The sequence below is a fragment of the Pezoporus flaviventris genome, unplaced genomic scaffold (assembly GCF_033815535.1).
Source record: "Pezoporus flaviventris isolate CSIRO_AGI_PZ_B2104156 unplaced genomic scaffold, CSIRO_AGI_Pfla_v1 ptg000007l, whole genome shotgun sequence".
NCBI lineage: Eukaryota > Metazoa > Chordata > Aves > Psittaciformes > Psittacidae > Pezoporus > Pezoporus flaviventris.
The window spans coordinates 20,952,371-20,976,165 of NW_026892555.1; the positions used below are offsets into that span (position 1 = coordinate 20,952,371).

The following is a 23,795-nucleotide window of genomic DNA, read 5'->3' on the forward strand; positions in this document are numbered from 1 at the left end:
TGTGACTGGTTGAGACACTGCCTGTTGCCTGTCAACAGGATTGTAATGTAAGATAATAATCAGTTTGTTCCTGCTTATTATCTGGGGAACATAGTGTTTTATCATTGCTTTAATACTTCAGCAGTTCTGAAACCATTCTGAATTCTGATGTGAGTAGGCTGAATGCTGCTGAGCAGCTCATCACACTTTTCTGCTGCTGGTGTCTCATAATGCCCTTCAAGTTGCTATTTTAGAGATTGTGTGTGTTGTTATAATGTCTAAAGGTTATAGCCATGACTACAGTCCGGATGTGCAGTGCACACTGGAAACGAAGAAGGTGACATCTGTTTCAAAATCTCACAGATGAGCAGTAAGTAGAAAGAAGAAAAGGAAGAATGTTGGAAGGTAAAAAGCAAATTGGTGACTATATAAATTGTAGACTGTTAGGTAGATTAAGTATTCATATATTAATGTTTAGGTGTCTAAATGTTTAGGAGGCCTTCAAATTTAACCTGTATGTTAAGAAACTTACTTGAAATGCAGTTTTGCTTTCATACTTTAAATGAAACAAAATTTGCTAATGTGGGTCAAAAGCAGGGGCCGAGAAGGTGATAGTCCCTTATGTGCTCTGGTCCAAAGTGGATGGCATTCCTGTGGTATAGTTTGAAAAGGAAAATTACTTGAGAGATGGATTGGTTGCCTAAGCATTTAACAGCCATGTGGGCAGAACCAGTTATAGCTTGCCTGTAATATTTTGATACTGCAAAAGGAAACAACCACTAGAAGGCTTTATTAGATAGGTATGCTTTGCTCAACTTTCCCTGAGTGTTTGTGTTCTGGACAAATGTTACTCAGGGTAATGGGAAGTATGTAAGAACTGTTAAATCATTTTCTGTTAAACCATGATTTGGTGATTCAGATACTGATTTAGTACTTCTGTAAGTAGTCAAAGTCAGATTTGTTTAATAGAGACTCTTCACTGTGCTTATTTATTGTGCATAAGTCATCTCTTATAAAGTAAATCCGAAGTACCTTTAAATGGTCAGAAGCTGTAATGATAACTGCTATAGGTAATATACCATTATAAAAAGTGGATCTTCAGAGTGAAAGTTAAGCACAATCATGTGCAACCACAGCAAATATTTAAGTTGCTGCTCCAGAACTGCCTCCTGCATGCTCCTTACTCTGAGAGTGAATCCTGTGGAAAACACAGTATGCTGCCAGGAAGCTAAACTAATGCAGTGTTTGTGTGAGGGGAGTTCTCATTACTAGATTACTAGTATAAAGTTGGATGAAGTTGGTTACTTGGATACTTCTCCGCAGGATCATTCATTATGGTTGTCATCCTAAAGAAACAAGAGCTTGTGTGATCATGTTTTGTCTTTTTTTTCCAACCTTATCCTGGTCACTTTTGAAACCTTTAGCACCTTCAGATATGTTGGGCAGAGAGGGGTGAGCACTCAGCATAAGCTAATCTAAGAACTTTTGGGGAAAAACCCCACATATTACTTGAGCAAGTGAGAGGACATCAGTAATGCCTCCAAGTGAAGTAAATAACTGCATGTATATCCTACAGTGACCTTTTTCAATTCGGCCTTTCAGGCAGCCACTGCAGCAGTGTCTGCAAGCTGGTATGTGCCTGGCTGGGAGCCTGCTGCAGCACTGGTCTCTCACCTCACCATCAGCTGCGGAGATGAGAGAAAGCACAGGGAGGTGGGGAGAAGTGGCAGAGGTATAGAATGTAGTAACAGGGACTTAATGTTGTTGAGGAGCGTAGGAGGGGGATGAAGGAATAGTATAGGTGTGAGGATTAGGGATGCAAGTGCTATTCAGACTTCCACTGAACAGCCTATGTCAGCATTGTTTAATGATGAGGTATCATGCACAGTATGCACAAGCTTCACATCAGCAGATGCTCACTTTAACAGTTACGTGATACAATAGCAGTTCAGTTTTTCATTGCTTTGGCAACTGTAATCAACTTGTATAATATGCAATTGAAATTGAGGGCTTTATTTCTGAACAGTTTTTGATACGTAGTGCTGGCAGAATGCATTGGGGTTACGATGATAGCTGAACTGATTTTAGCATGGGTCAAATATTTCATGAAGGAGCTGGATGGAATGCATTTACTGAACTTGCAATTAATCCCAAAGTAGAAGACGTGCAATAACTTTAGGGGGTAGCATTATTTCCTAAAGTTGTCTTTAAAATTAAAAATAAGTAAAATAAGTACTGTAATAAGTAGGGAATAGGTGGAAAGTAGAGCATCTCAGGAAGAAAAAAACTACTGCACAAATAGGTAAGAAGGAATTGAGTGGATAGTGCATGACAGTGTTTAGGCTCCCCTCAGCATTGACAAAACATCCCATGTAATTATCATTCCGGGGTTTGGGCATCACACTTGGACGAAGATCTGGACCAGATAAAGAGAAAATAATTCTAAAGACTTTGATCCCTGATGGGGAAATAATGAGGAAAGGGAAGAAAAAAAAAAAGGAAGCTAGGTGTCCTGGGTTCAGCAGTAGCAGTCATTTTTCTCCTTCTTGGTAGCTGGTGCACTGCTGTGTTTTGACTTTCAGCTCGGGAACAGAGCTGATAACAATGATGTTTTGGTCTGGCCAAGGACTTTGTGAGCCTCATGCTCTGCCAGGGAGGAGGGGAAGCCGGGAGGAAGCAGGGACAGGACACCTGGCCCAGGCTAGCCAAAGAGGTATTCCATACCACAGCACGTCATGCCCAGGATGTAACTGGGAGTTAGCCGGAAGGGCTTGGGGGACTGTGGGGTTGGAGGAGACATCGGTCAGAGCTTGGTCGGGCTGGGGGGGAGTGAGTTATCGGTCAGCTGGTGGTGAGATGTTGTATTCTCTTCCCTTGTTATTTTCTTTATCATTGTTATTATTGGTGGTAGCAGTAGTGATTTGTGTTATACCTTAGTTACTAAACTGTTCTTATCTCAACCCGTGGGAGTTGCATTTGTTTCGATTCTCCTGTTTGTCTCTCTGGGAGTAGGGGGAGAGCAAGAGGGGGGGGGGGAGTGAGTGAACAAGCTATCTGGCTAGGGTTTAAACCACGACAGTTCTTTTGGTGCCCAACGTGGGGCAAGAGGGGTTGAGATAATGACAGATCTGACCGGATTAATAGTCACTCGTCACAATGCTGATTTACTGGCTCTCAGAGTTGTTCTCGTTGATCTCACAGTTTCAGAATGTTGTAACTTACTTACAGCCTGTATTTGCTGTGATAGTGTTTATCAAGTGTGGGGCTTGGGCTAAGGTTCTTGTCTCACTGTGCTTTATGGCAATGACTTGTAATACGGGCGGGCTCCAGCAGCAGGGCGGGACAGACGTGGCCGTGGACTTGTACCTGGCCGTCCGGCTGCTCTTCACCGTCTTGGCCCTCGCTTCCCTCTTGGTGAGGCCGCGGGGAGCCGAGGGGGAGCGGCCCCGGGAGCCGGCGGCTGCTGAAGCGGCCCGGGAGAGCGGCCCCGGGGACCGAACGGCGGCGGGAGCGGGGCCGGAGGCCGGAGGGGACGGCTGCCGGTGGAGGAGGTCGGGGCGGTCGAGGAGCGGAAGGAGGCGGCCGCCGAGCAGAGGGAGAAGGCGGCGGAGGAGCTGAGCCCCGCAGCCGAGCCCAGCCCCACGACGGCCGAGAGCATCCCCGGAAGCTGCCCGCCGACCCCCAGGAGGGTGCAGGAGACCACGCAGCATTTCCCAGCAAGGCAGAGGAGGAAGAGCTGGACTCGGGAAAAGAGGAGCTGGTGGTGGGAGAGCCGGCAAGCACAGCAGCTACACCAGCCCCAGTGACAAGTGCAGCAGCATCAACTGAGAGTTCTGAAGGTTTTGAATGGCCTTTGGGTGCCCTTGGGACCTGCCTGCTGATTGTGATGGGGATCAGCATGTTGACGCACACACAGACTGTGTGCTACCCACGACCATTTTGTCTGATCTCAGAAGTTAAGCAGAGTCAGGTTTGGGTCTTGTCTGGGGTTAGACGACTATATAGGAGGACCAGGAGATTTTCCCCAAGGCTGGACAGTCATGAGTGGCAGGGTGTGTGGGACAGTATGGGCAAGTATCTAGTCCACTAGGCCCCTCCAGTGCTTTGGAAGTGTCGGAGATGGAAGGCAGCTGTATGGAGTCCCCAGAAACAAGCTGCAGAAACTGCTTAAGGGGACTGTGAATTATTTTGAGGCTGGTGGGCCCATGACATTCAGGCCATCAGGGCAGAAATGCAACATAGAGATGGACTCCTGATAGAGGGGTGGACTTAGCAATGGACACTATTGCCCAGGTTATTCACGAGTGTGAACACTGCACACAGTCTCTCCTGCTCTGGAAGACTGTTACAAGGGATGGAGCCTGACATCATGGACCAGATGGACTCAACAGCTTTATAGGGACTGGTGCATGCACTTAGATAAGAGTGATGGTAGTGTATTGAAAATGTGGGGTCTGAGCATGACGTGAATGGTATGGAGTAAGGGCTGGATAATGTCCTGGGTTCAGCAGCAGCAGTCATTTTTCTCCTTCTTGGTAGCTGGTGCACTGCTGTGTTTTGACTTTCAGCTCGGGAACAGAGCTGATAACAATGATGTTTTGGTTTGGCCAAGGACTTTGTGAGCCTCATGCTCTGCCAGGGAGGAGGGGAAGCCGGGAGGAAGCAGGGACAGGACACCTGGCCCAAGCTAGCCAAAGAGGTATTCCATACCACAGCACGTCATGCCCAGGATGTAACTGGGAGTTAGCCGGAAGGCTGGGGGACTGTGGGGTTGGAGGAGACATCGGTCAGAGCTTGGTCGGGCTGGGGGGGAGTGAGTTATCGGTCAGCTGGTGGTGAGATGTTGTATTCTCTTCCCTTGTTATTTTCTTTATCATTGTTATTATTGGTGGTAGCAGTAGTGATTTGTGTTATACCTTAGTTACTAAACTGTTCTTATCTCAACCCGTGGGAGTTGCATTTGTTTCGATTCTCCTGTCTGTCTCTCTGGGAGTAGGGGGAGAGCAAGGGGGGGGGGGGGGGGAGTGAGTGAACAAGCTGTCTGGCTAGGGTTTAAACCATGACACTGGGTTACTCTGTTATAATGGGGTTGGTTTACATCATGGGCCCCCATAAAGCAACAAAGACTATTTAAGAAGTAAATATCTTTGAGATGTCTTTCACTCTATTTGGGGTAAAAATAGGTCTTCGAGATGGCGAAACTGGAACCAAACAGATCTTGAAACAAAGTAGTGAGTATATTGCTACTAATTCTGTTCCAGTGGAAAATATCGTGTCTTCCCCAAGAAAGAAACTAGAGATTTGTTAGGAGGAGAATCTCTGTTGTCGTAGTTAATGTCCTCAACAAGCTGCTTGGGAGATAAGGGATATCTTTACTAAAGCAATTTAATGCCATGAATGGTCCATACTGGTGGCACCACGGACTTTCTGATCCTGGGCTACTTCATCCTTAGTTTTTGTTGCAAGCTCAAATGCATCCTGACTATTGATGGTACCTGAAATATTGTAAAAGTCTGGAACGGCTGCAGCCTACCTGTAGTGGCTGTGTAGGGGACATTGACAAGTAGGTGACCATTCCCTGGGGAAGCAGCATGGATAAGGAACCCTTTTGGGCTTTGTTCCAGACCACATTTTTTAGATTCTATTTCCTCATATCAGTTTTCCAATGTCATTTTAGCAAGCCTTAGTAAATCACTATTCCAAATGTGCTCTGTCATTTCTTCTGTCTGAATTATTTAATGATTTTGCTCTGAGGTTGTATTGCTGACAGTATTAGAAGGGAGCAGCAATTCCTATCGTTTATCTTTGTCAAGCAAAAAGCAGATTGGGCAAAAAAGTGCAAATTCCTTCATTCTTCCTCTTGCTGTACATCCTTTCTTCAATTGCCCAGGGAGATTGTGAATGCTTCAGCCCTGGCAGTGTTGAAGACCAGGTTGGACGAGGCCGTGGGTGATACATTTTAGTGTCAGGTGTCCCTGCCCATGGCAGGGGGGTTGGAACTAGATGATCTTAAGGTCCTTTCCAACCCTAACTATTCTATGATTCTAATTAATTGCTGTTTGTCTCTGGTTTTTGTTTTACTCATTATTACTTTGAATTTGGTTGGTTGTCCCTTCTCTCAGCCTGACAAGAACTTTTGGCTTTTACATCGCCTGTAAAATGAATGCAAAATGTTGAAATTAAATCTGTAATCTTGTACAGTTTGAACTGAGAATAACTTTGGTTTAAAAAGTTACTTTCTAAAGGTAATAAATCAGACCCAAATGGGGAGTGCTTTCAGATATGTGCCCATTCTTTATTAGCAGTGGGAGGCAGGATATAGATTGATACTTTGTTCTGTGGTCTACAGTTGAGATTCTTTGATACATTAGTGGGTCCTGAATGTGTCCGTGTGTACTGAAGAAGCATTTGGATCAGTGTCTCTTTGTGTACACACAAAGCAATTATCTTCTCAGTTGCAGTAAGTGGGGATAATAGAGCCGATTAACTTGGCAACAATATAGAAGAGTCTAGCAATTACTGAAACAAATTTTTACTTGGAAAGTAAGAAATATTTGAAAACAGGCAAGCACATATCTCATTTTTATTTGTCACTGCATCATCTTAAAGGCTGAAAACTCCTAGTTGTTTGCAGAACTTCTGGGGGGAGTGAAGCTCAAACACACTGTTTCAAAACACCAACGAAAGGGGTAGGATTTGCATTAACTTTAGAGCTCCAGATCTAGCTACTCTAAAATGAGTAATAGCTAAATGTGCAGGTACATATATGAGTGGGGATAATTTTAGTATCATTACTGATAAAGAATATTTTGAGTTAATTTATACAACTGCTATAAATTGAGAAGAGGGTAGAAAAAAAACAATTTAGTCTTCTAAAATGGAAATACCTTCATTTGAATAGCCATAAATTTAAGCCCTACTGCATTTATAAGTCTGTTGAAGTCTATTCAGGGGGACTGTTCATGTGAAAAGTTCTAAGTGCTCATACCAGTGGACTTAGTTAATTTAAAAGAAAGCTATTGCATAAAATAATTGAAAAAATTACAATGGGTAGGAATTAAGGCATGTATGTTTGCATGTGTATATATATATATTTAGGATTAATATTAACTGTAATACACACTGTATTTTCATCCTGTAAACTTTAAAATGCAAACCTGATGGAGCAATTTATTTGTGACAGATCACTTAGCAGGGATCCTCACAGATATAAAAAGGATCAAGCTTAAACATGTTCATAGTGACTGGGACACTTTTGAAACTATAACTTTTTCTGTTTGCTTAAATACCTTCTCTGATTTTGTTGTCCCATTCTTCTAAACTGTGGTGCTTTGTGACTGTGAAGGTTACAGTGGTACGTTCAGCCTTAAATACAGAATATTTCAGTACTGATTTAAGTTATTAAGGTGGGGATTAGCAAAGTGTTGCACTGGTTGTAATATTTCTGTACAACCACAGTCTAATGTGATAGTTGTGGAAGGAGGTGGTAAGGAAGCTAATGTCAGCTCCTGATGTGTCCTGCCTCTGTACCTGTTTCAGCTGCTCTGGCAGCTGTCTTGTCTGCTTTGGTCTATAGATAGAATTGGTTTTATTAACAAAATTCTCTCTTGCCCCTCTTGATCATTCAAGATATGCTGTGATCGCTTTTGGATGTGCCAGCTGTCCCAAGCTTACGTGTGGACGAGAAGGCTGTGGAACTGAGTTTTGCTACCACTGTAAGCAGATTTGGCATCCCAACCAGACCTGCGATGCTGCTCGCCAGGAGAGAGCTCAGAGTCTGCGCCTGAGAACAATTCGTTCTTCATCTATTAGTTATAGCCAGGAATCTGGAGCAGCAGGTATTTATGGTTAAGATACTGTGTCTGTAAAATATCTTTTTTCATACATTTGCGCAATTAAGCCTAAAAAGCAAAGGGACTAAATAGTAGCATGGTAGATACTAGCTGCTTTGTCTTTATATTTCAGAAACATAGGATTACTATTTTAAGATAGAATTCAAATTTTAAATGTTATAATTTGAAGTATTCTGTGACCAGAGCACCTGACTTCACTCTTGGAGGCATTTTAAATTCTTACTACTTAGCTGAAAAATACAAAAGTCGAAGGAGCTCTGCAAAGCATTCTCTGTGTTTGGCACACTGCCTTTATTAGTTACATCACACACTGGGAACACTTACTTTCTCCACTGTAGGTGAAATTTCAGAGAGCTGCCAATAAAAAAAGCTGTTAAAAATAAAACTACTTACTTTCTGCTTTCAAAATAGGCTGTTAGTCTGATGCCAGCTCTGATGTTTGACATCTATGTTTGTTAGTACTAATTTCTGTTTTTCAGTAAAATGCTCGTCTACTAGAAAGCAGGCCATTCTGTATCTTAAAATCGAGCTTGTTTGTACCTCCTGCCAAAAAGAGGATAAACTATTTAGAGTAGTATTTTCCAGCGCAAGAGTCCAGTTTGCTATTGGTAAGAATTGGCTCCAATTACACCAGACTCTGGTTTATTTGGCAACTTTGTGTCTGCCTGATCAATCAGGGTAAATACCTGGTGGACTCTCTCTTGTACCTATAGCGAGTCTCTCTTGGACCTAGAATGAAGCTGTTGTTCTCCAGCCCTAGACTTCAGAGACTGATTTGTTTTTCTTGCTGGCTTATTTTAACAAGGCACCCCATCTTGCCTTAAAAATTGGCATCCTGCTCTAGTTATCAAATATGTTCAAATAATAAAATTCAAATAAATGGGCATGCCAGCTCTTTCCTGGACCTTTCAGTCCCTCCCAACATGAGCAGCAGCAGCCCTGTGCTGCAGGAACTTGCTCAGTTTAGTAACTGCCCTATATATGGTGCATCTGTTCCCATCTGGGAGTAGCTATTGTGTTCTTTCACTGTCTGTCCCTGTGCACTGGAGTTGGTAGAGTTACTGTTTTGTGCTGGTTCTGCACCTCTTTGGATATATTTTATACCAAGTATATTCCTTCTTTTCCCTTTGTCTTGCCTAGTAGCACAGGGGCAGTACACTTGGACATCTGAACTAGGCACTGCAGGGTGTTTCTGCTGCTGTGAATAAATAGCTTGTCCCAAAGTGCGGGTGCTAACCAGTAATGTGAAGATGACAACTATGGCTGTGTCAGCATACAAGTGTTTCACTGTTGATCAGTGACCCCTTGTTTGTTAATGACAGAGCTGGTCCCTTATCCATGTTTTTCAGTATTTGACCTGGGAGCAAGGAGAACTTCCAGAATTTTCTTCTTGCTACAATATTTTTTTTTGTAGGGAGTAAGTACTAAGTAGGGCTGTGAAAAGGACTCAAGAGGAGGTTCGTGATACCAAAGAAACATATTTGATGTGGAAGGGGGGATGGATTTAAGATAAGAAGAAATAAGAATGGAGACTCAGTATTCAAGTAAAGCATTGATAACAGCATAAAATGTAAAACAGGATTATATTTAAAGAGACGATATTATCAGTCCTGTATTAACATACATGTTTAATGTCTGATTCTAATATATGTTGCATTAAGCTTAGAAAATCCTTGAACCGAGTGCATGAACTATTCAATTACTTGAATGTGAGGTGATATGCCTTGTTTTCTTTAGTTCTACTCAGTCCAAGGTTTACAAATACAAAAAGATATCAAGTCATTGCCAAATCAGGATGTGTAAAGCAAACTTACAATAAACTTCTTCCATTTTTCATGTAATGGTTCAGTCAGTTTTCTCAAACAAATGTCTATTTTGATTAAATCTGCTTGATCAAGAACTGATATGATCTTAATATTCATTTTTAAACAGCTGATGACATAAAGCCATGCCCCCGTTGTGCTGCTTATATAATAAAAATGAATGATGGAAGCTGCAATCATATGACTTGTGCTGTTTGTGGCTGTGAATTCTGTTGGCTGTGTATGAAAGAGATCTCAGATTTACATTATTTAAGGTACATAGAACAAAAAATACCTGTGTTGTTGGCAATTTGTTTTCCAGAATGCTTAAAAGTAGATTCTTGGGTGCTGTAAGTCTGACTTTCTTCCTGTTTGGGAATCACAGTTGAAGTATCTATATCTGAGAAGTTAAGTTTTTAATGCATGTATTAAAATTAGTGCTGTGACATTTTTATCTTAAAATACCTTCTTAAGTTTCATGCATGCAACATGTACTTAGTAGAACAAATGAGGGTTTAGATTAACATACCTACTATTTTCACTGATGTTTTTATATACTGCTGTATTGTCTTCATAGTCATACAGAAACTCTGTTTATATAAGCTATCATAAGCATGTAGAGAAGAGAAGGCTGTGTGGAGACCTCATAGCAGCCTTCCAGTATCTGAAGGGGGCCTATAGGGATGCTGGGGAGGGACTCTTCATTAGAGACTGTAGTGATAGGACAAGGGGTAACGGGTTAAAACTTAAACAGGGAAGTTTAGATTGAATATAAGAAGGAAATGCTTTCCTGTTAGGGTGGTGAGGCACTGGAATAGGCTGCCCAGGGAGGTTGTGAATGCTCCATCCCTGGAAGTGTTCAAGACCAGGTTGGATGAGGCCTTGGGTGATATGGTTAAGTGTGAGGTGTCCCTGCCCATGGCAGGGGGGTTGGAACTAGATGATCTTAAGGTCATTTCCAACCCTAACTATTCTATGATTCTATGAATACACAAAATGCTTCTCTTCGTGTTGCAAAATATGCTATAAAGAAAAAAAACCACAAATAACTGATGTTTGGTATCCATAACATCTGTAATTTCAATCTAATAATTCTGGAACTAAAGAACAGTAGCGTATAGTTATGTTGATTTGTTTACAATTTCTTTACACTTCTTTCTATTAGCCCTTCAGGTTGCACATTTTGGGGAAAGAAACCATGGAGCCGTAAGAAGAAGATACTCTGGCAGCTAGGAACACTTGTTGGAGCTCCTGTAGGAATTGCCTTAATAGCTGGCATTGCTATTCCTGCTATGATTATTGGAATCCCTGTGTATGTGGGGCGCAAGGTAAAATGTACTACAACTCCTAACATGCTTCAGGTTTTTTTACCTCCTGCTTTGTATGACTTAGGCAGTCTTCCCCCGTGTTAAAAAAAAAACCACCCTGAAAACAGAAACAGACCAACCCCCCAGAAGACACACCAACCAACCTCTGAATTGTTCAACTTGTACAACTTATTTCAGTTGTACAGGAAGGAGAAGCAGTGTGTTTAAGAATGCAGTTCCTCTTAAAACAGGCAGAGCAAAACACTAACAACTTCCAATTTCTGCATCTTGCCATGGAAGTTCCTGCATGCTTCTTTTTCCAAGTTGCTTTGTTTTTAATTACTGTTTTCCCTTGTGCCCCTTAGAATTAAACAACAGAAAAGAAGGAAAGCAAAAAAGGTATCCTTATTTTTCTTAAAAACGGGTAGTTAGCAGTATTTTAGTACAAAGTTCTGGTAGTATAGGTGTTTGCCTGTACACATTTAAGCATTTATACTCAACAGCTCGTTGGTTGCATTGGGCCAGTCCACTATATGGAGCAGTGTTCCATGCAGGTAGCTAGCCTGCATCTGTCTTCATTTAGTGTTTGTGGGAATCAGCTAGGAATGATGATGTTAATCATAAGGTAGTTTATGTATTTCCCCTAAAAAATGTAGCATTTTTTTATGATAAAATAAATGACAGATTGCAAAGAGAAGAAAAGAGAATTCCATCTCCTATTTAGGATAAAGTAGTAAGTTATTCAAGTCTTTTGGAAATGGACTTTCTGAAATGATGACTTGCTTTAGTAGGCACTGAGTGTTCAGTTACATGTCCTGGATGGCATAATCAGAATGGTGTTTCTGCTTTTATCAGCATGGATTCTCACAGTGACTGGCACAGGCACATAATTCTACTTTTACTTGGAGTGGAGGGGAGGGTGTTTCTTTCACATGAGCTGTTGCTGCCAAAGTCCAGAGATGCAGCTTTTCAATTGTATTCTTTTTACTTTTTACTTTCAAGCAAGTACTCCTACCTTCTGCTGTGGGTTTTTTTTGACCCTTTTGTTCTGTTTTATCTTAGTCACATACAGTCATTAGAACTGTATGAAGGGTAAGAGGAAGAAGGCAGCAGTTACCTGTTTCAGATTGCTGTTGTGTGTTCTGCTCTTACTCATTAGATTTTGGGATAGGCCTAACATTGTCTTCCTACATGAAATTCGTATTATTCTGTCTTCAGCTGACATAAAGAATCCTTTTGTTTTACAATATCCCATTACATATTTGATAATTTTTAAGTCCACTTTAAGTCTTATCTCTAAACAAACAGCACTTCCAGTTTTTCTTGCCCACTTCTCGAGAAACCACATGGTTTGAGACTTCTGATTTTCATCTTTTCTGGATTTCCTTCCAGCTGTTCATACCACCTTTGGTTTTGTACAGTTTGAATATAGCAGTGAAGCTGAAGCATTACTACTGCTGAGTGAAATGAAAGGGTGATCCTCTGCATGTAACTGCCAGTTACTTCTCTCAACAACATGCTATTTTCATTTTGTATACTCTAAAACACATACACTTCCCCACCATACTGGTAATTTAGGCTCTTGGTTTCTTCCTAAGGGTAGTGTAGAGCTCATTGCTGTTGTGCTGCATCTTAGTCATTTGTCAGCTTCTCAAGGCTCGTATGAACTCTGGCATTCTTGCAACCTTGCCAAATTGTATTGACCTGAAATTCAACACACATGTTCTTCCATACTCCTGGTTAATGAAAATGTTTAATGCTATTGGATCCAGGGTATATCTCTTGGGGAAGAAAAATACAGAGTGAATAGTTTCAGTCTGGGGAGTAAAAGAAACTAATCACAACTCAGATGTTTTCTGTCAATTTTCCTTGAAGCTAATAGATTTCTCTAATCCATTTTTCAGTCTGGACTATTATAACCTGTTTGTGTGTAATACAAGAAAATGTCAGAATTTTGTTTGAATGAGTGCATGACATCTGTTTCTCCCTATCCTCAAGGCTTCTTGTCACAGAAGAAAATTAGATCATCATGATTTCTACTTGAAAAAAACCAAATCAGTTAGCCTCTTTATTCCTATTGCTTTGGTATCTACAAGTTCTCAGTTTTCAGTTCTCAGGAAATTAAAGTTGAGTTCACTGGTCTTGAATTCCCCAGCCTCTTGTTTTACACCTTTTTAAAGACTCATTGCAATTTAACTGGGTTTTTTTTTGTTTGTTTGTTTTTTTGACATCTTCTATGGATAATAATTTTTGAAAATTATTATTAGGCTCTCTGAAATTGTGCCTGCTGAGGTGTTTTTTAGATCAGTTCATGTATGTACACTCTAACCTGCTGTTTTCCTACAGATCTTACTCCTTTGTCACTAGTCACTTGGCTCACAGTTGATCTTCAGTGACAACTAGAGAGGAAAAAAACTGAACAGGGCTCCAGTTTTGTCTGCTGGCTGTCTTTTCTTTTTGTTAAATGGCAGATTGATCCATTTTGGTCTTCCTCTTACTAGCAGTGTACTTGCAGAATAATTTCTTGTCGACTTTGATGTCCCTTGCTTTTTGTCTCCTCTGTTTTAACCTTTCTGATTTTGTCCTGACACCTTCATGCTGTTTCTTTCTATCCATTCATAGTAATCTGACCTACTTTCTATTTTCTTATTGCTGCTGCTGCTTTGGTAAAGGAAGCTTTCTTGTTCTTTTAAAACATTCTGTCTGTCCTTTGCATTGGAAGAGTTTGTGTTTGTGCTTTGATGGAGCTTTGTTAAGGAAGTGCTAGTGCTTTCTTTTTATAGATATGTCTTGTAACCTACCAGACATTTATTGAAAATCCCTCTTCTTCTGGCCCAGTTTTTTGTTGTTTTATTTTTTTTTATTTGAAAAAAAGTCTGAAGTCTTCTTCCATGATCATTCCTACCAGTGTAACCTTATATCTCAGTATTTTCAATCAGTTTCTTCTCTGCAACCTCTCCCTTCCAGTCCTTTTTATTGCTTTACATTTAAGGAATCCAGTAGCCTTTATACATAGTTGTATGCCTTTTGTTTTGGTACTTAGAACTGTACTTAACAGTAAAAGTCAGTGCCTGAGGTGATCCTGCTAATTGCTCAGAGCCCCATTAAACCTGATTTCCCTGGGTTTGAAACTCTTATACACTCATACTGTTCAGTTTCTCCTTTTTAATCCGCAAGTAGCTATGTTCCACGTTCAGTCGCAAAATGTACCTCAGAGCAAGTAAATGCATTCTCTTTATATGGAATGCAGCGTCTTCTCTGCCCTTTCTTTCATTGTCTTGCCTGAACAAATACAAATATTTTACATTTATTCCAAAATGAAGACTACCCTACCAAATCTCTAATTAAAATTTTAACTTAGAAACCAAATACTTAAGACTTCCACTCATGTCATTCTTTTTGCAGTAGCATATTGGTAAAAATTAGAATAATTACAATATTTTGTATGTTCCTCCTGAGATGTGGTGAGGATTAATTTAACTTTATGACATCCATTAAGATAGCGACCTATTGTTCTTTTGTAATTATGTCTTAAGCAAGAATGATGACAGATGAAGCACATATCCCTGGAAAGCCACATTCTCAGAGAGAGTAAATGAAGCTCGCAAAAAGTGGGAAAACCCTGTAAAACACTGATCTTTGAAGGCCTTCCAGGTTCATGTGGGGTTTCTGGCAGATAAGTTTGAGGCAGTAACATTTCAGAGTTGCTGCAGGCTTGAGCCATCAGTAAGGATACTGCTTAGCAGATTCCTTGGTAAATAGTAGCACAGCAAAAACAGGTTTGCTGAAATATTTCTTGTGTCAATAGATTGTCATGAGGGGTGCCAAAGCAATGGAGTGCTTGGTCTCCCTTCCTCCCAGGCTATGTTTGGTGAAGGATGCCTTACTACAAGGATTTTGTGGCTGTGTTATGTCAACCTCTGTTTTCATGTTTCTGTGAAAGTTTCACTCTGTATTGTTCAGGGGAAAGATGGCTGGGAATAAGAAGTATCAATGTGATCAGACGTGGTAATTCTTTGATCTTGAAAATAGTCTGCTTTTCCCAACCTTGTAAGCTGGAGTAGTGATTAAACAAACAAAAACAGCTGTTTTTGTGATTTGGCTCTTCTAACTTGAGGCTGAAAGTAAATGCTTAATTGGTGGATGGGAGGACTTCTAGCTTTTAAGAAGTTGTCTAAAATGAAGAATTTTTCTTTGAGATAAAGAGTAAATTGTGACATAGAATGTGATCTTTCTGAAAGAGAGCAGGGTACAGGTTCCAAACTATGTTGGTTCTTCCATCCCTGAAGCAATATATTACTGATGATAATACTCTAAAACCTCTTTCCCTTTTCTTCAGATTCACAATCGATATGAAGGCAAAGACATTTCAAAGCACAAGCGAAACTTGGCTATCGCGGGTGGTGTAACCTTATCTGTAATTGTTTCTCCAGTTGTAGCTGCAGTAACTGTAGGTAAGCAAATATTATTTTGTGTACTGGTAGCACCTTGCAACCAGAACTCTGTAAGCACTTTTGAATAAAACAGCTGGGAAGTCCTGTAGTTTCCTTTTAAAGGTGAAGGAACCAAGACAACGAGGAGTCTGAGACTATATATTTATTAAGGGAAAATGGAAGATTCAGTACTTAATTTGAATGCAGCATTTCCTGGAGAAAAATAATATTAAATTATATTAAATATAATTTTTATCTTGCAAACTGAAGTTATCACATTATCATATCTGGCTTTTAAAGCTGAAGTACATAAAGATTTTTTAAAATGATTGACCAAGAAAAAACTTGCCACAGAGTCTGTTTGTGTTTTAATAGCTTCATATTAAACTTTTCTCAATGCAGGAGACAAATACAGTCTCTTACACTTAATGTTACAGTAGCTGACAAACTATTTGTTATGCTCTAGGAGTCAGTTTGAATTCTGTCACATTTTTTCTCATAGGTAATGTTGAGAATAGCATTTGAGGAAAATCTGGTGGCTGTACATTACAGAACACCTGTCTCATCTTACCATGTAATTTCCAGATCACTGTAAACAAGCCCTCATTTTTTTGAGGACTTGCCCAGCGCTGCCTTGCTCCTCCTTTGTTGGAGGACAGGCATCTTTACAGTTGCACAGCAAGCTCCTGTGTAGGACTGATTAACATTATGATCCACCATTTAGTTTTAAGCTGGCTCAGCCCCCTGATCCAGTTCATCATGCAGTTGTGTTCCCCCCTGTGTCAGAAGTAATGCTTAGAGAGGAATGAGTGGTGTCAGGAAGACAGTGCTGCTTTTAGCAAGTGGTAGTTTAAATTGCCATGAAACTGTGGCTTTAAACTGCTTGTTAACATTGGTGGACTGCTGTGCAAATGCAGATGTGCTAGTCAAAACTGCCTCTGGTTGCATTGTTCTCACGTAGCTGTGATGTCGGATCCCTACTAAACAGGCAGTGGGACACAGTCTCATAGTTGTATTTATGGCTGTGCTTTGCCTCGTTCTTTCAAGCTGTTTCTTATTCCTGACCAGTCTTCTTAGGGAAAGCAGTTGTGTTTTATTTTGTGAAGTTTTTGCTCTTGGCCCATTGCCATTAACATGTGTCCTCCAGTCTCAGGGCATTATATGGCTTCCAAAATAATGGCCTTGAGAACATGGATTTCCTCCTTGAATGCTGTGGAATTTCTAGTGAAGGGGCTTCCCTATAACTGGAACCCTTCTTTTAGGTTAGACTGCAGAGCCTTTGCATTGGGTCTGCCTCCACCACGGTGTTTTTCAGTCTGCCATTTTTCCATACCTTCTGTGTACTTCCATCAGCAGAACTACAGAATGCTGTAATTCATATGCCAAAGGAGTAATTTTGACAGTCCACTAGCAGTGGTGGGATGGATGTGTGTGTATATAGTATGCGCTTTCACTGGTTTCCCTTAGCTCTTGCCATCTTGCTCCACAGAATTGTTTTCTTTTAAGGAAAACTTGCATAATTAAATTTCAAATTGAACCAGTCTGATACAATTAATATGAAAGATCCCACAGTAATATTAATGTTAAGTCCTAGTAAATTGATAGCAAAGCTGTGTCTGACTTGAGTGGATGCAAAATCAAGCCCCTTATTAAATTAGTAGAGGTACTAACGCTTCTAGTTGGATAACATTTGTAGTAGATTTCTGCTTCTGAAGTAGCACATTATTACACAGTCCCCAATGGAGTTTATATAAACCTTTAAAGTACTTTGTTTGTAAAAGTTGTTATGGATGTACCGGAAGTATTAATTCATCAAGCATTAAGCTTCTCTACCTGCCAATGCTGATGGAAGGCACTCTGCCTACTGGAAGTACTTTTCTGTCATTTCACCTTGGTGATTTACCAATCTATCTTAATTTTGTTTCCTCCTGATTTCTTTCAAGTGTAAAATACTAAGTAATCGTGGAAAATGGAACTGCTTTTATGAAAGGCTCTAAAATATCACATTTAATAAAAGACTGTATTTTCCTGTGTAGGTATTGGTGTTCCTATTATGCTGGCTTATGTGTATGGAGTGGTTCCAATTTCCCTCTGCCGAAGTGGAGGCTGTGGTGTGTCAGCAGGCAATGGAAAAGGTGTCAGGATAGAATTCGATGATGAAAATGATATAAATGTTGGTGGAACAAATGCGGCTGTAGGTAAGAAAATTCAGTGTTTCATTTTCTATAAATATGGATTTTGGCTTCTGTTTGGCCTTAGATACTAGAGTACTTATTTGCAGTTAGGACAACTACTTCTTATTGCTGGAAGACCACCTCTAGATGAGGGTAGCTTCTCTGTGTTCATAGAATCATAGAATAGTTCATGTTGGAAGGGACCTTCAAAGGTCATCCAGTCCAACCCCCCTGCAGTGAGCAGGGACATCTCCAACTAGATAAGGTTGCCCAGAACCCCATCCAGCCTGTCCTTGAATGTCTTCAGGGATGCTCTGCTGTAATACAAGCATCATGAATTTTCTTGCCCACTTTAATCAAAGCCAGGCTCAAGTCTTTTCCACAGGCAAGTTTTAAGGTAAAATTAATGCTGGGTTTTTTTTTAGCATCCTGATTTTGTGGAAGCTGGATGCCTTTTTTTTGCTACAATAGAGGGAACTGGGGAACTGAATCATGATCTGATAGCTTATTTTTTAATTACATGGCAATATTCTTTGTGATAGGGTGTCTCTGTGTTCCTTTACTGCAGGTTACCTGTCATATCCCTGGTTAACATTTTGGTATTTGGAACCTTATGTGATGGTCTCTTTTACTTCTCTTCCTTCTTCCCCCCCCCCCCCCCCCCCCCAAGCTATTCTTTTGTAACAGTATGTTTAATAAATCCTTTCTGTCATCATAATTTCAGGAATGCTTTCCATGGTCACATTCTGGAAACTACTATGCTCTACTTCCATAACTGAGAAGCCTTCTTTATTTCTGTCTAGATACCACGTCAGTAGCAGAGGCACGTCACAACCCCAGTATAGGTGAAGGAAGTGTTGGAGGCCTGACTGGCAGCTTGAGTGCAAGCGGTAGCCACATGGATAGAATTGGAGCCATTCGAGACAACCTAAGCGAAACCGCCAGTACCATGGCCCTGGCTGGGGCCAGTATAACTGGGAGTCTCTCAGGAAGTGCAATGGTTAACTGCTTTAACAGGTAAGAGACGTTCTTCTTGCCATACAGTATCCTGCTCTACATGTAAGCAGGCAAAATGGTATTACTAGGCTTTTTGGTTTTAGTTTTTTAAAACTGGTTTCTATGAAAAGGAGCTATGTCTGGGAGATAGAGACAGTTTATCTCTGATAAAGTTGCTGGCTTCTAGTAGATCCTGCCAGACCACAGGGCTCAAAAGAGAGTTTGCATTTTTTTTCAGGGTGAGCAGGGTGTGAGATGTTGTTCCTGCTTCCCAGGAGAACAGCCTCTACCCAGGAGTCAGAGGGCAGCACCTCATGTCTAACTAACACAGTTGTGTTTTGTGGGCTATCTCGCCCTGAAGTCAGAACTGCTGACTTGTTCAGTAGTCTGCAAGTACCAAGCTGTGCCTTCAGAACACCTGGGTGGAGTGTGGATTCAGAATGGACATAGCCAGGAAGAGAGGCAATTGGGCAGTTGGCCTTGCTGAGGTGGCAGCTTCTTGTCACTTAATGTGCTCAATGCCTCCTGTGAATTGGGGCCTTACTGTTTGTTGGCTGTCCTGCACCCTGGAGAGAAAGGGAGTATCTGGAAAGGATTGTTAACATTTATGGTTCAGGGTAGATTTTGCTCCTTGAACAAGGTGCTAACACTGCTGATTTTTTCTTGAGTAATTTGGAAATCCCGGTGTGCTCAGGAGTGCAGGTTAGCATCAAGAGATCCCTTAGGCTGGGACAGTGTTCCAGGCTCTGACTGCTGAGTGAGGAATACCTGTCCTTTTCTTTAGAGAGCCAAGAGTGGAAACAAAACAGAACAAAAGCTTGCTTCCAGTTCACTGACAGAGCGTAGGTAAAGAAGGCATAGGGAAAAAAGCTTGTGATTAGATTTCTGGCTTATCTGCTCAGCCCAATTTAAGATTGCTCAGGTTTCTATTATTCCTGTTGCAATTGATAATAGTACAATATAAAGCAGAGTACAGAACACAGTTCTGTCTGTTATTTGGTTAGTAATAATTTTGCAGCTGGAGAAGCATGGGTAGTGTAATTTCTTGACCTTATACCCTTCTGATTTGTTTTTTTCCATCTTTAAGGTACAGGACGCTTACCTGTAAAAGAATTGTAGTTGTTTGTAAATCTCAGGGAGGAAAGAATCCAGGAGCTCTGGTTAACACACAGTATTTTGCTTTTTGGGAAATTAATCTGGTTTTACTATGAGCTGTTTTAGTTTGTTTGTCTCTTAGTCAAAAACCAGTCATTTTTGATAGTGGGAAGAGAGAACCTGTTTCAATAAGGTAAATACGTGCATCTGGAGTAACTAAAACTCTTACTACTGAATGGGGGAGGAACTCTACAAGGTGACACTAATTTTCACCTAGTATGCTTTAACTGCAGTAACAGTACATGCAAGTCTTTGTCTTTCTCTCCCAGACTGGAAGTACAAGCAGATGTGCAGAAAGAACGATACAGTCTGAGTGGAGAATCTGGCACTGTTAGCTTGGGAACAGTTAGTGACAATGCCAGTACCAAAGCAATGGCAGGATCCATTCTGAACTCCTACATCCCTTTGGACAGGTAAAAGAAATGTGGTGAAAACAGCAGATTAATAAGCCTTGCTTTTATTAAAGGATATTCTAAGCATGACTCAGCTGCTCTGCTTTAATTATGACCCTTTGAAACTGCGGATTTTGTTACAAACTGAATTACATGTGACTGCTTACATTTTGCCAAGGTTATTTCCAGAGAGAAATGCTATCACGGCAGCACAGTGAAGTGTTTGGTCTTCAGACTTTGTGTTTTTCTTTGGGCTATTTATTTGGTTAAACACTTCTTTAAAATATGTTAATGGCCCTCTAACTCTGTTTTGCTATGCGTTTCGGAAAGTAGTGGGAGTTTGTTCTGCTGTGTTAGCTGGCTTGTCTTAGATTAACACTTAAACTCACGAGTCTGCCTTGTTCTAGGGAAGGCAACAGTATGGAAGTGCAAGTGGACATTGAGTCAAAGCCAGCCAAATTCAGACACAACAGCGGCAGCAGTAGTGTTGACGACGGCAGTGCTGCAGGTCGTAGTAATGCCGGTTCCTCATCCGCCTGCATGCCAGAAAGTAAATCTAGTGCCACCAAGTGGTCCAAAGAAACAACAGCAGGGAAAAAAAGTAAAGGTAAGCTGAGAAAGAAGAGTAGCATGAAGATATACGAGACAAGAGAGGACATGGATGCTCAGCTGTTGGAACAGCAAAGCACAAACTCCAGTGAATTTGACTCTCCCTCTCTTAGCGATAGTATTCCATCTGTAGCAGATTCGCACTCGAGTCATTTTTCTGAGTTTAGTTGCTCAGATATGGAAAGTATGAAGACTTCCTGTAGCCATGGTTCCAGTGACTATCACACTCGCTTTACCACAGTCAGTGTTCTCCCAGAGGTGGAAAATGATCGCTTGGAAAACTCTCCACAGCCAAGTGGAATCCCTGTGCCTGTTCCAACAGCCCCAAGCACTGATGTTCCACAACTGAGTTACATTGCCGAGGAGAGCATTAACAACGGATCTTCAATGGATGTAGGTTTAGGTGTTGGTGAAACACTGAAAGAAACAAACAACAACCATTCACAACATGCTGTGGAATTAAGCACTGCTATTCAGACTGAAATTTAAGTCTATAAGTGCTGCAAATATATACTTACCACTAAAGAACCCTGTCTGAAAGCTGGTTGAATTACATATGACTTCTGTAAGCTTCAGGTGACCAGCAGAAGCGAGGTTTTGATATAACTGCATTGTCTGATAAGGCAAAAAACTTAATATGGATCTTAGACCTGTGTGAAGAGACATGAAGGCTTTAACCAAGTGCATTACAGCAGTACAGATACGTCCATGTTTTGGGTTTTTGCCACAACTTTGCTTGAAAGCATATACTTGGTGTATTTAGATAAAAACTGGTAAATTCTTACTATGTTAAATGCTGAAATGAATAATATGTCCTGCACTGTTCACTTGGAAAATATGGGGTTTGGGTTTAAATGGGTGTTAGCTGAGAGTTAGTGACTTAAAACCATTCTTGTGTGAACTCTATTTAAGGGAAGCAAAGGTTCTGCAGAGACCTGGACAAACATATTTCTACGGTGAATACTCGCAATGACAGTTTTGTTTTCATAATTGGACACACTATTTAGAATGCATGTATAAGGAACTGCGTCTCTTCAGATGGATGTAGCCTGTGTCAGAAGTTTGTGTGTGTGTACATTTTGAGCAGGGTTATGGCATTTTACATAATTTTAAACCAGAAGCAATTGGTACTTAAATATGTGGTGTAACGGAGACATCGCCTGTGAAGAACAGTGGGGTTATTTATTCATGCAACCGACCACACAGCAGATAAGGTCTACTATATAGTGTATAAAAACTGTAAAATACCAATCCAGTGATTTATAAGCATTGTAGAGAAGCAGGTGCAGTCACCTTTCAGTAGGGGGAAAAACAGTGCCCCATCCATTCTTGGTGCCTTTGGAAAAGACTGGGTTTGAAGTGCCTGGTCGTTTGAGGATGTTACTGTAATGTTTTCCAAAATGTCCTCTCTGGCCACCTTGCATCTCAAAAGAAAACTCTAGTAAATAAAATGACTGTGGTAGATAAATGTATAGTAATACTGAAGTATTAGCCTACCAAAGACTCACTCAGGCTTTAGCGGACATGACATCTCTTTGCAAGACGTGTACCTTCAGTCCCAACATCAAAGTGCAGTGCAATGACTGTCCGACTGCAAAGATGGGTTCCAAATATGCTGGCTTTTTTCTTTTCCTTTTGCATTTGGAAGCTGTACAGCTGAACACAGGCCGAAGTTGTCCAAAGCGCCTGCACCGTTAACATTGGTTTTTGCTATGTAATTCACTAATATGGAGGAAAAAAAGAAAAAGACAAAAAAAAAAAGGAAAAACCCTTGTGAATATCAGAATAACAGTTAACAGTGTTCTGTCTTGTGTTTCATGTATTGCCATTATGGTGCTACTGGAAGTTTGGTTGGATACAAAGAACATGCCATGAGCTACAGTCCTTTTCCATGACTTATCCTCACCAGTTTCAGTAATATGCTTATAACACTAGTGCCAGTTCTGTTATTTGGTAATGCTTGTTACAGTATTTGTATATTTGCAGTTCAGTTTCCTTAGTAATATGCGTGTAAACTGCATATCTGAAATAAATGTCTAAATACTGACTTCTAGTGGTCCTTTGCTTGCTGTGCTGATGAGCTGTATGAGAATGTGTCTGTTCCCAGAAGGAGCTGTGAGGCCTTTCCTTTCCTGTAAGGTGCCGACTGCTGACATCTCTTGTTGCCTTCAAACATTTTTATTGATGTGTCCTTTGGCAGCTGAATGCTCTGATACCTTGAAATACAAGATCTAAAGCTGCATTTTGTAGAAGACTTTAGCCTGATTTCTTTCTACAGAAGGGAGCAATCTGAGCAGCCTCTGTGGCAGGCAGGACATAGAATAGCTTTGAGAGGCATAAGTGTATTACTGTTTAAACAAAATTGCACTGCCTTGGCACAAGTAGACAGGCTGTGGTGAGATTGTGGCACTAAACTCAAACTCTACTTTCTGCATCTAAAGTGATGCTCTTCTCAGTTCCACAGTCTGTATGAAGTTACGTGTGAAACTCTGCAGGCTGGCCAGAGTTTCTGGGTGACGACTGGTACTTCTTGCTTGGCTGAACAGCCTATTATTCATTAGGCTTATTTCCTCACTGCATTGTGACAGACTCAGGAAGTAAGAAACTGAAACTGGTTGGGATGCCTTACAGAACACACAGCTGAATCTACTTCATCCCAAACCCATATGTAAGATATATATATCAAAGGGAATAACAAGAGGAGAACTGTTATGCTGGGTCAAGTCTAAAGCTACAGTTGGAGCATTGTCTATTCCACTTCCAGTGGCAGAAGCTCAAAGAGAGATGTAACAGGTAAGTGGTGCAGTGTGCCCTAGAAATGGCAGCAAGGCACATGGGCAGTTTTTGCCATGTCATCAGGCACTCTGAATTGGACGCAGATGCAAATTTTGTTCTGTGGGGAGGTTTGTGTTGACAGCTCCTTTTTGTGTTTTGTTCTTGATTGATACCGCCCCATCTGAATGCTTTTATAAAGGACATTGTTCCCGAAGATTAATTGTATTGAATTAAGGTCAACATTAACTGAATGAAGCACCAGTGTGTGAATTCCACTGTGATTTTTCAGGCCTGTACAGAAATGTCTGTTAGTCATGAAC

At 40.9% G+C, this 23,795-nt stretch overlaps 1 protein-coding gene across 4 annotated transcripts in view; it reads left to right on the forward strand.

Moving 5' to 3' along the window:
• RNF19A (ring finger protein 19A, RBR E3 ubiquitin protein ligase) overlaps nucleotides 1–22,747 on the forward strand; it is a 61,445-nt gene extending 38,698 nt beyond the window's left edge. For all 4 annotated transcript variants that reach the window (XM_061447983.1, XM_061447985.1, XM_061447986.1 and 1 more), the window contains 8 exons: nucleotides 7,609–7,817; nucleotides 9,765–9,909; nucleotides 10,800–10,962; nucleotides 15,281–15,395; nucleotides 17,411–17,572; nucleotides 18,352–18,565; nucleotides 19,969–20,112; nucleotides 20,499–22,747. In XM_061447983.1, the coding sequence (XP_061303967.1) occupies nucleotides 7,609–7,817; nucleotides 9,765–9,909; nucleotides 10,800–10,962; nucleotides 15,281–15,395; nucleotides 17,411–17,572; nucleotides 18,352–18,565; nucleotides 19,969–20,112; nucleotides 20,499–21,189 (1,843 nt within the window). In that variant the 3' untranslated portion in view covers nucleotides 21,190–22,747. The remainder of the gene's footprint in view (nucleotides 1–7,608; nucleotides 7,818–9,764; nucleotides 9,910–10,799; nucleotides 10,963–15,280; nucleotides 15,396–17,410; nucleotides 17,573–18,351; nucleotides 18,566–19,968; nucleotides 20,113–20,498) is intronic.
• Nucleotides 22,748–23,795: the final 1,048 nt, after the last annotated feature.